This window comes from Canis aureus, chromosome 38 (assembly GCF_053574225.1).
Source record: "Canis aureus isolate CA01 chromosome 38, VMU_Caureus_v.1.0, whole genome shotgun sequence".
NCBI lineage: Eukaryota > Metazoa > Chordata > Mammalia > Carnivora > Canidae > Canis > Canis aureus.
Genome location: NC_135648.1, coordinates 5,517,780 through 5,530,253, shown reverse-complemented (window position 1 = coordinate 5,530,253; position 12,474 = coordinate 5,517,780). Strand labels below are relative to the sequence as shown.

Genomic DNA, 12,474 nt, shown 5'->3' with positions numbered 1-12,474 from the left:
TCTGCACTGTGTTCACGTCAATAGGATGCTATTTTTGCCTTAATGATTTATATTTTTTTCCCAATAAATGTCCTTTTCTTCTCTTTGCTTAATATGATAGAAAAGCAAACCAAAACAAAAATATGTATGCTATGGTTTACAAAGATAAAAGTTCCAACTCTATTTTTCCACTCCTATAATTATCACTAAGCAAAACTGATGAGATGCTTCTGTCATAAACTGACGTTAATGGCACTTTGCCTTTTTGGAGAGAACACTAACACTTTATTTCCATCCTCACTACAACTCTTGAATAAGAAACATCTTGCAGGGGTTTCTATTTATGCTTAAGGTTGGCTGGAGTGGACTCAATCCCTTAACTCACACTTGAAAATAATTAAAAATAAAGTGTTTTGCTCCTGAAGAATAATGTTTTCTGCTACCACATATCTCCAAGGATTCAAAGGGAAATATTTGTGTAATGACAGCTCTTCCTCCTTCCCATTTAGGACCTCAGGATACAATTGGAAGGGGAAGCAATGGGTTAGACTAGAAGGAATGCCAGAGACTAAGTCTCCCCATAGAGTTCTCCAGGGAGCGCAGTCTACCATTGAATCTGGCATCCCTGGGGCTGACAGTGAGGACCAAAGATCTTACTTGTAGAACTCTAGATCTCTACTCTAGAACTATCCAGCTGAGAGGGAACTTAGAGCTTGCTTCTCTAGTAATTTTACAGATGAAGCAAAAATACAGAGATGACTTGACTTATCAAAAGAAAAGGCACAGGAAGGACTTAAGTTTCCTGATTAGTTGCTAGTTGCCTCAATCTCCCACAAATCTATGCTGGGGGATTTCAGTCCCGTATCTGGTGGAGACAATGTTATGTTCCTACATGGATGGTACCCCTCAATTTTATAGAAAGGAAGACCTGGGGCCCCTGGATGGGGTCAGTTGAGCATCTGACTCTTGGTTTCGGCTCAGGTCATGATCTCCGGGTCATGGGATCGAGCCCCATGTTGGGCTCCTTGCTCGGTGGGGAGTCTGCTTGGGATTCTCTCTCCCTCCTTCTCTACCTCTCCCCTCATGCTCTCTCCCTTTCTCTCTCATAAATAAATAAATAAATAAATAAATAAATAAATAAAATATTTTAAAAATATGTAAAAAGAAAGACTTAAGAAACTTTTTGAACTGGAAACACAGTATATCTGTGGGCTAGTAAAGCATTTAAAATAAAAATCAGGGATGCCTGGGTGGCTCTGCGGTTGGGCGCCTGCCTTCTGTTCAGGTTGTGATTCCCTGATCCGGGATTGAGTTCCACATCGGGCTCCCTATGAGGAAACGGCTTTTCCCTCTGCCTGTGTCTCTGCCTCTCTCTCTCATTCTGTGTCTCTCATGAATAAATAAATAAATCTTTAAGAAAAATAAAAATCATTTCCAGATACTTTGCCGTTACATAAATGCGGCTATTGGTTACTAAATAAACACCCTTTCTAAATTCAGTGGTGACTTGTCTTCTCCTAGATTTATTCATCAGTCAACATGTTCTGAGCAACTAATACAGGCATTTAGGAAATATTTAGGAAATATACAAGAGTGGAAGACATGAAGACCAATTAAGTCTGTTCACATATCTATAATGCAAGGGAAGCGTATGTGTGATAAAGCAGAGAGAAGCAGGGAAGAAGGGCCTAGGAGGATAACCTGGGGAAGCAAGGAGGAGCTGGCTGTATGATTTTGAGATGAGGGAAGCATGGGGAAGGTGGCACGGGAACGAAGGACAGATGGTAGCCACGTGCAAATGCAAGGGGGGACGTGCACTACCAGGTAAGGATGAACTGACTGTGCTGCCCAGCATCCAGATTTTACCTGGGTGTCAGGAGGGTGAGGTGGAAGGGCAGGTGGATCGGGACCAGAGTGTGGGAGACGCCTGAGTGTCAGACTCGGGGTTTGAGCTTACTTAGGTGGGCAACAGACAGGCGCTGCTGATTTCTGGGAAAAGCACGGCCAAATTCAGAGAGTGTGTGCAGGAGAAAGGAGATGCTGAAGTCAGTAACAGTGATGAGGAAATGAGCACAATGGCCAAGCCGATGAAATACTCTAGAGCCAGGACAGTGGCAGTGAGAAAGGACCGAGGAGAACGAATGCGATAGCTGAGTGACCGAAGTCCGTCTGATTGACAGGGAAGTGAAATAATCTCCCTCCATTACTCAGAGCTACTCTAACCTGGTAAGTACTGCCCGTTGTCACCTGAGAGCACAAAGGACTTAGGGATGTATAATTTAATGCTCGCCGCCGCTCAGGAAAGGGGTGTTTAAGACTTGCACAACTCTACATCCTTGTCGAAAGCCTATCTTTCCATCAGAAGGGAAAAAAGTGACAACCGTGTCCTAACCAATCCTCACTAGCAACTACCTACTGTGAAAACCGCTCACACAAGAGAAAAAAAGGTCAAATTAGAAAGTTATCGCTTATAACATTTCACACTGCATTCATGTGGAAACATTTCTGCTTTGCCAAGCCCTTTCCTACTTATTTTCTCATTTTCCCTAAAGCAGCGCTGGAGGTATTAAGGGTGGGAATTACTGGTCCCGTTTTATGGAAGAGAGGTACAAGGCCTGCCTACGGACACATGAGAGTGACCAGGACCAGTCTCCCAGCTCTTCCCGACCGTCCACACCATCACCACATGGGCTCAGTGAAAGAGGCAAGTGGTCTGAACTTTAGGGGATTTAAAATAGACACTGGTTGGATAAGATATGGGTGCTAAGAAACCCAGCCAGGGGAGCAGATAAAGGCTGCCCAGAAAATGTCCTCCACCAAATGAAACACAATCCAGAGTCCAGCTGGGAATTCCATTGCTGCCTTGGGTTTAGGAATTGTTTATTTTTATTTCTTGGCTCGAGCCTTTCATTCCTGCCCTTGTCTCTTCTTGTCTCCCTCCTTCCCTCTCTCCTTCCTCTCCTGGCAGCCAGAGCCCCACTCCGCACATTCACACGCGTCCGCGTCGAACACCGCTGTCTAAAAACACGGCTTGCCCTAACAAGCTTCGTCTCCTGCAGGTGGCACATTTTAAAAATTTAAAATGGGTACCCCAAGGAATGTATCTTATCACGATCAGCCTTTGAATCATTTACCCTGCTTGTTAAAGACTCAGAAATAAAATAAACACAGTTCGCAGGGAAAAAAAAAATTAATGCACCACGAGCGACTCTTTCGAGTGGCATTTTCAAGCCCAGTTTCTGTGGTAAGCTTATGTAATCAGACATAATTGTCTGCACATGTTTGGTTACACTCTTTCAGAAATGATTCCCAGCCCACCAGATAGCGTCAGAGGGGTCAGTGTCGACCCCCCAGAGTCTGGTGCCACCCTCTCCTGCACTACCCGATTAGGAAGAAGGATGTCACACAGCAGAACTGTGAGCCCATTTCCTGCCCACTCACACAGACTTTCTGTAGCTCATATGTTCATCCCCATGCTCTGGTACTTTCCTCCTTTTCTTCTCTTCCACGTATACAGAGCAAAGCTTTTTCTGGAAAAAAAAAATCTTTGGAGATAGAAGACATCTCAAATAGGCTCAGAGAACGCGTAAACGTGTATGTGCTTGAACCCCGTCCCCCAACACACACACAGCTGAGCACAGACCAACTTCATGTCTGGAGTCTGTTTTGGGGAGGATAACTCCTCTGCCACAGTACCTTGTGTTTTTCTAAGCAGGCTTTCAGCGCATCAGCCATTAACATGGTAATAATAATTAGGATAACCACAGGAGAGAAGACTGCCTCTGCTCTGGAAATCCTTGCTGGAAAAGTGACATGACTGCCCAGGGTTACATTCAACGGGGTTGGCTTTGACCTCCTCCATCTCCTGCCAGAGAGAGGCTTAAGGAATATCATACAAATCCAGAGGAGAGTCTGCCTAAAGAAGGTAGAAAATAAAGGTTTCCTAGTTGGCAGGGGCCTTAAAAAGTCACCAAGACACTTACGACCTGGTACTTGACTCTCTTCTCCGACCCCCGACATCCTGACTGAGTAGCCAGCTGCACCCTGTTTGAACGCTCTGATGGTGGGGAGTTCTGGACTTCCGGAGGCAGCCAGTCCCTTCTCCGGACAAGTCTGACCAGGAGAAAGGCCCACTCAAGCTCGAAGTGAGGCGTGTTTCTCTGAATCTTCTACTCAGTACCGCTACCCTTGCCCTGTTTAGATCACTCGTGATGAAGCCAATCTCTTTCACAAATACCCCTCTTTCAAAACTACTCTAGACCACTCACATTTTCTCTTTCGTGGGCTAAGAACTGCTCATTCTTTCAGTCACTCCTTGTGATGAACCAACCAACTGGTCGGTATTGGGTTGATTCCTTCCAGTCTCGCCTTAGCCATGTCTGATTTGACCAATGCAGGGTCCAGGGGACCAGCACCTCCCGCACTGCAGACCCGGCACCTCAGTTAGTAGAGACTCGGATGACGCTAGTGGATCGTGCCTACCTTTCCTTCCGTCCATCCCCAATTCATTTGAATCATCACAACAGAAACAAACGACAACAAAAATCATTACCATCAATCGGCCATAGTTTTCTTCTCGAGTTCTTAGCCCGTGGTTCTACGGGAGCCCCCCGCAACCTCTAAAAGCCCAGGAAATGACCCCTGATCTACACAACAGCCTCCTTTTCCAGGCTGCCTCTCGTCCTAGCATGCTGTCACCGCTGCTGAGATAGCGGACGATTGATCTGAGAAATCAAGTTGGATTGCTGTCCCAAATCCACATTCGGTTCTCCTTGTGTCTGTCTGATTGATTTCACTCTGTGCGACACAGCTTGTCGCTATGAATTTTCATGCTAGTCAGAAGCCGCCAGCGCGCCCAAGAACCAGGAGAAGATGGTCCCGCACCCCTCCCCAGCCCTCCCCACATCCCCAGCCTCTGTGTTTCATTTCCTTCTTGTTTTCGTCCTTAGACAGACTGGACAAAGGTTCTTTTGCAGACCACAGACCTGCATGCGAGGGGTTCTGGCTACCGGTTTTCCCGCCCGGGTCCCCGGGGCCCCGGCTCGTGGTGACATTTCCTACGACTGTTGTGCTAGGTGTCACCTGTTTAGCGGCTCCTCTCAGCTGAAGGCGAGTGGCCGCAGGTGCCATGCGGACACTGATTGCGTGTGACAGCCCTAGACGCCAGCTGCCTGCATGAAGCCTGCCCGGTCGCCACATTTCGTGTGGGGAGGACGCTGCCGATGGCGTGGCCGATACAGAGACGAGAAACTAGGGGACCGTAAAGCTAAGATAGGTCCTACTAAGTGGCATTCCGAGCCCTATGGCTTTGAAATAATTGGTTAGGATAGAATAAACACAAAGGGTGGGGGAGCCTTGTTTTCTTACACTGATGCCCTGCGGACTGTACATCTGACTGGCTGCGAGTCCGTCACTGTATCCTCCTGTCTGGCTGATAACATGGCGAAGGGTATCCACCTAAACAGATGAACAACAGAGAGGAAATTAGTCAGGGGGATGCAGGAAAAGGGAGGCAGAGCATCACAACGCGGCCTACAGTGCGGGCGGCCAAACGTCCACCGTCCTCGCGGAGGCATCCTTCCTGGGAGGGCTCCGCTCGGAGGAGGCCGGCCTCTCTCTACCTGCCAAATCCGTTTTCCTTTCTGAGTTCAGTCAGCAAGACGGTAAAATGGTCAAAGAAACCTGGGATTCCCGCCACTGAACCTAACTCCCAGCGCTGCAGGAGACGGCGGGGCGGGGTGGCGGGGGCGGTGAGAGAGGGCAGGGTGAAGGAGGTGCCCCTGGCGTACAGGCCCCCCGACATAGCTTCTCCTTCGCTGCTGCCCTGCTCTGCCCAGAGGGGGCTCGGCAGCCACCTCACCGAGAGCGGTGCGGCCTAACACCTCCGCTCCGCTGGCCTGACCACGGCTCCCACACTCGCCCCTAGGCAGTGTTTCTGGAATCGCTGGCCAGCCGGTCGCCTCCTGTGCCACATGCAGGGTGGGAGAGCGGGCTACCGTGGCTGAGAGGCTCCCCTAGCCATCCTGCCCCCAGCAGTCCACTCCACCCTCTCACGGCAGGCTCTGTGCCGAGGCAGGAGGGCGGCCTCCCGAGGTGCAGTGAAGGCAGGCCGTTCGCTAATGGACACCGAGGGTTTACGCCACACGACCTGGTGTTCGCTTCCCAACGTGGGCTCTGACTCACGACCAGAAACCCAAGTCCCCTGACCTCGAGGATGATTGAGAAGATGAGCTTGGTCAACCCGGCTGGGTGGGTGTTTTTAAAGCTTGAAACAAAAACAGGAGACACGAAGGCATTTGCCTAGTCACCAGTCACCTCCTTATTTGGCAAATATTGAGTGAGGGAGACCCACAAACAAGAGGGAGGCCTGCAACGTGACACAACGGACTGAACTCCTCCTCCCTTTCCCTTCAGCCAAGAAAGAATATGCTGGTTCCACGTGCCTGATGGGCCTTGGTCCCCTCACCCCGTGCTTGCTCTCCTGCCTTCCCAGTGTGGCTGACAAGCCAGAGCCAAATGCATTCACAAAGTGTGGACGAGATTCCCCACGACCACGGTTGTCTTTGTTTTGGTTTGGTTTGGTGGTTGGCAAGATTTTGTTTCTACGTTTCTCTCTCTCTCTCTCTCTCTCTCTCTCTCATTTCTCTCTCCCTCTCTCTGTCTCTCTCTGTCTCTCACCCTCTCCCTCGCTCTCTCTTCCTCTCTCTCTGGACAATACTGGCAAGTGCCAAGACTACCAAGGGCTCTTGGGCTCCAATGCATTCACCTGGTGGCACATTGGCTGGGTCCCTACCTGTGACTGCACGTTGGCTCCAACCTGGGCCCCTTGGTAAGAGTCCCCATTGAGTGACTGCACGCCCATGAACAAATCTCCAGAGTTTGACATGTTAAAAGAACTGGAAGAACCTGGAAAGGAAAGAGTGAGGCACCTGAATCACAGAAAGGAAAAGGCTCAACCCCTGCAACTAACAGCCAAGAGGAAGAAATGACATGCAAAGCAACCCCCCAAATAAATACCAAAATAAAAATAACATCAACAGAGTCTGGTTAGTAGCATGAAGAACAGAGCAAGCAATAAAGGGTGCATATCGTTCATGTTATGTGAAGCCACATGTCACTGCAAGTTGCCAATAGGACTGTGTCCCCTTAACAACTTCAAGCTGAAAAAGGGAGTATTTCTTCTCATTTGTTCTTCTCAACTTAGTCTATTTGAATTGGAAATGGTCTCCAGGACCTCTTTCATGCCCATAAAATTCTAGGGGTTGCCAGGGGACCACAAGCTGAAGAATCTGGGCTAGCCAATGGTACTTCTGCCACCATGATGGAGCACATGAGCTGTCCGGCTAGTTTCCAAATATGCCCCCACCAACCCATCTGCCCTCACATGGTAAGCAGCCCTGGTGGGGGGGTCGGGGGGGAGTGCATGAAGGCAATGGCCCACAATAGGGCTGGGCCTGGGATGGGAGTCCATTGACATTCCCGATTTCTAAAAAGAAGGTCAAGTTCCTTGCTGGGTGGCAAGCAGCCTGAGAGAGCCTTGAGGACCGCCAGGAGATGTGAGAATGGTCACTTCTTCCCTTGCCACCTGCTATCATGGAGGAACATGAAACAGAATAATGGGCCAGGAGTTCTGAAGCATGCATGAAATATGAAGTCCTAATAATAACGCTCAGGACAATCATAAAAATGGGCCTCAGGAAGAGCAGTCAACCCTCGGCTTTCATCTCCCAGAAAATTAGTCTTCTCCCAGATAGCCTCCAGGCAGCACCCGGGTGGCACTGTGGTACACTCAGCCCACCCTCGGCCTAAACACAAGGGCGTGGTGAAGCTTTCTATTATTCTGAAGTCATCGTGCAGCTCAGCGCATTAGGAAAGAAAGCTCAACGTGCAAGGTTTGGTTAAAACATGACGTTAGCCTAGAAAAGGAGAGACCTCAGGGACCCAGGTCAGTTCCACTCTATTCCCAACTGTCTTGCTCAAATTGCACTCTTGTCCTAACATTCTGGCAGCCATCATCCGTGTGGGATGGCCCAGCAATGATGCCCCAGCTCTGGTACTTTCTGAATCTCCCAAGACGGGGACCTGCGCTCTCCTAGAGGGCTGTCTCCTGGAGCTCAAGAGAAGGCTTTTTCTGTGCCATAGAAGAGTCACTTAACTAGCAATGAATTCTGAACCCTGCCATTCTGCTGCATGTTGAACTGCTCCGAGTATATCTTCACACTTCCAAGGGGAGACCCACTTAGAAGACCCACTTAGGTCCACTTGGGGAGACCCTCAAGGTAGGAAACATTTCCATTTTTCTTTGTTTGGGGGATGTCCATCCACACCCAAGAACCAGCTAGCTCCTGTGCTACATAAACTGATCCCCCACTCTCTCTTGTCATGGGAAGAAGGGAATACTTTCTCTGGGGGGCAGGAAAGGGCGACCTGAGCACCATTCAGGGAACTACAACGTCCCCATAGCTCTGCAACATGTCCCGTCTCATTGGGCTCACCTTTCTCTGTTTAGCTTATTCTGCAAGGATGTAGATGACTGGGGGTCTTGAGCAAAAGAGGCCCAAGGTCTGACTAGGCAGGGCAGCTTGCCCTGGAAATTTCTTCCAGTAATGTGGTGCCAATCTCCCCAGCATGCAGGGGAAGCAGCGCATGGCACAGATCACGGATTCCCAGGTTGAGAGACATAATTCCCAGGCCTGCGTGTCCTACCTACATCCCTCTCAAGCCTTTCTTTTAATCAGAGGTAACCTCCATAATAAGAGCCATTTTATCATCGTTGTGGCAACACATGCTCACATTTAGATGGCATCAGAACCAAGGACGGTCAGCTCTGAGGCCCCAAATTGTGACTGTTTACGTAATATCAGAATTCCGCCCCCCCCCCCTCCCCGGAGAGTGTTCAGTTTGATGCCCAGATACTTTCTTTCTCACCCAATCAAATGCCATGCAATAAACCCACACTCCTTATGCCTCGCTGATGGTTTACTGGAAATCAGCACACAGACTGAGGAATTGGGAGAGACCCCCAGAAGGGCTGCGCTGGTGCCAAGGAACATGGCATCCGTGGACCCATGAGGGTATGGAATGTGCCATTTACAAGATACACACTGCAATTGACACAGATGATTTAAGAAATATATGTGCATAGATAAATTGTAAATATGTCTGGCTGCCTAATGTACAGAGAGATAAATATGCGCATATCAATGGCCTTCATGTACAAATGCATTTGAATCAGAGCAGTAATTGCAGGAATAGTGCGGGTGCTCTTGCCTCTGCGGTTCTGGCATTTTGTTGTCCCTGTATAGCCATGTACTACACAACCATGGCCTCTGACTCTCTGATAAGTATCTCGAGGCAGGGATGGCTCTGAGAGAAGAGGCCACGTGCCACCAACGCAAGAAAGCAGACAGAAGCCCACACAAAACTCGAAATAAGGAGGAGAAGACATGTCCTTCATCTGGCACTGGATGTCAGAAAAAAAAACAAAACAAAAAAACTCAACACAGAACGGACCACTCCCGGAGAAGGACATACTTCCTCGCCCAAGAGTGAACAGGCCGTCCAGGAGGTGCTGCGGATGCTCAAGGAACTAATACAGAAGCACCTGCATTGCTGAGAAGGTCCATCAAGAACCTCACCTGCAGGCACCTGTAAAGTAATCAGCAATTACCAGAAGCACACTCTAAGATGTGCTCGCCCTTTAAAAGGTTCTGAGCTTGAGTGGGAAGGGAGGCAAGTGGCTCGTTTAAGCTGTCATCCAGACATCGGGGGCAGGTACAGAGCTACATCCGCACTCCACTGGACAGACAAGAACTAATGGATCACCTATGGATTCTAATGCACTGGCTCAGGCAAATATAAAGATGTGGAGATGTGTTAACATCCATTTTCCTAAGATCATTTCCTAAAGACTGCATTTCTACTTTAAAGAGTCTCTAGGAGACTTAAATGTGCTCAAGAAAAAAATCGAATAATCATAATTTTAAAAATTCTTATGAATTATGATTCATAACTGATGTTATTATGATTTTTAATCATAATTTTAAAAAAAACCTAGAGTACTAATGATAAAATCTAAACTTAGAACAAGCTTTCTACATTGGCATAACTGATGCTCTGGGCTAAAAATCTGCTTGTTGTGGAGGAATGTTTTCTGTACTGTAGGATGGTCAGCTACATCCCTGGCCTCCATGCACCGATGCCAGTGGCACCTGCCTCCTGAAACTCTGACAACCATAGGTCTGCAAACAGCCCCGATGTCCCCTGAGGTACAAGTTCACACTGTGGAGAACTAGTGATGGACAATAAGAGGGGATTTACTTTTTCTTACTGAGGAACTCGAAGTGTTTAAAAGCATTGACTCGTTATTCCTCATAGCACTTTTAATGAAGCAGATATATGACAAGTGTGGCCCCAATTTTGCAGTTTTGAAATCAAGGCTCCAGAGACATTAGGTGGCAGTAGGTCAGATTGGACGCTCAAACTCCAAAACTCCAAAAATCATTGTTCCAAACTCCAAACTCCAAAAATCATTGTTACTTTCTACTCAGGACAAAGCACAAGAGACAAAGGCCATCTGGTTCAACAGGAAAGCCCTTTGAGAAGGTGCACATGGCAAAGTTCTAGAGTTCCAATTCCGGCAGGCTGTGTTTTCATTTTCTACTTAGAAATTAAGGGGAGAAAGAACACAGCAGAAAACATCAAAGGGATAAATTCTTTCACCTGGTTTAAAAAGAAAAAAATTCTAAGAGTTCCCATGGATTTACTGTCAGCCAACCTCCCCGGATGTGTTACCTCCTCTCTAACTGTGGGTATTATATACACAAACTTCTCCTAGGAAGCCAGAGTCTAGGAGTTTTAATATGATCATCTTCCCCCAATCCAGAAAACACACCAAACCTTCTATTAGGGGGTGTAACAAATACATACAAGGGCTTGCCACTAACTAAATAGTGCCAGAGAAAGGACTTCCATGGCTGAGCCTGCCGGTGTCCTTGACACACACAGAGCCAGGAAAAGAATTCAAATTGGGGGAGGAAGTCCTTAGGCTCAATAAGCCTGGGATTACTTAGCTAATCACAGAATCTAATAAAATATCAATGCTGACGCCATGCCACGGCAAACATTTGTAATGCATAAGCCAGTTTCTTTCTTCTCGGATGCTAAATGTTCTCCAGAAGATAAGGTGACCTTCCAGAAGGGGCTCCATTTTTTCTGAGATCTCATTCTTGCCTTTATAATCTCATCAAAAATAGAAATGAGAATGTGTCCCTCTAGGTGAGTGCAGACTTATGGATCCAAGGTTACAACTATTGCTTCGAATGGTCCCCATTCTTGCTTTTTGTTTTCTTGGAAACTTAATTTTCTTGCCTTCCTTCTATTCTTCCTGTTTGTTCTCTCCATTCTGCACAACTCTGCTGGTGTCAAATATGAAGCATGCCAAGTATCTCTACATGCTTGCTCTTCCCCCCACGGGTCCTCGCCCAAAGTGATTTTAATGAATTATGCTTAAGGACACAAGAGATCAGCCATGTATCACCGAACAGGAATATTCAGAAGTGACCTAAATAAAGACACTGAGGTATTGCTGGTCCACACAAAAACTTCTAGAGGGAAGAAGATTTACTTGCAAAGTATCCTCTTTGCAGTAGAAATGAGTATGTATATTTAGTAAAGCTTCTGGGGGGTGGGGAACCACAACAACAACCCTGTTCCAATATTAAGGATATAAAAGCTCCCAGGTTCCAGAACTCTAGACTTCAAACTCAGCCCACATATATTTCACTTATTAACCTTTTATTTAAAACTTGTACCTATTTCAATGATCACCTACCCTTCGGAATTATCAAGGAGCTAGTATGCAACTTCATAGGCACCCTATGTGAAAAGTCTGACCACTTTCAAGTTCTTGGTTTATCTGTGCAGTGATCTGGGCTCTGTTAAGGGCAAAGGAAAATACACAAAAGCCCGTGTCTAACTTTTCCTGTTAAAACGTTGATGAATAAAAATCCCGTGCTATTGCACATATACAATAGTATTTTTTTTTGTCTCTACTGTAAGAAAAAAAAAAAACAAAAAACAAAAAAGCACTACAAAGGGGTTCCTCTGCATATTATTTCCAACCACCCAGGCACAACTGGAAGGCTTAGCTCAAATTTTCCATAATAATTTACTCTGTGCTTAGAATAGTCACATAAGTTTAAGCTACCAGAAAAATTCTTTAGAAAACTGTAATCATTGACTGACATTCCAAGAGAGCCAACATAATTCTTAAACACAGAGCGGGGGTTTAAAATGCTTACTTTTCTCTTTTTAAGTGCTTTAGAAAAGAATAAAAAGTTAGGGCTTTAGTAATGAAAGGAGTCCACAGGGCCCTTCTAGGGACTAGTCATAAATCATGCCCAACCATCTGCAATGCAGATATTATCAGGGACAGGAAAAAGTCATTTTGATATCTGTTTTGCATTATGATAACCTTTGCAGGAGTGGTGAGTG

General features: G+C 46.9%; 1 protein-coding gene across 8 annotated transcripts in view; it reads right to left on the bottom strand.

The window, feature by feature from the left end:
* PBX1 (PBX homeobox 1) overlaps positions 1 to 12,474 on the bottom strand; it is a 325,636-nt gene that overhangs the window by 59,506 nt on the left and 253,656 nt on the right. For 6 of the 8 annotated variants that reach the window (XM_077886855.1, XM_077886852.1, XM_077886854.1 and 3 more), the window contains 2 exons: positions 6,773 to 6,885; positions 5,347 to 5,436 (listed from right to left, as the gene is read on the bottom strand). In XM_077886855.1, coding sequence (XP_077742981.1) covers positions 5,347 to 5,436; positions 6,773 to 6,885 — 203 coding nt within the window. The remainder of the gene's footprint in view (positions 1 to 5,346; positions 5,437 to 6,772; positions 6,886 to 12,474) is intronic. The other 2 variants (XM_077886860.1, XM_077886859.1) reach the window with 1 other exon arrangement.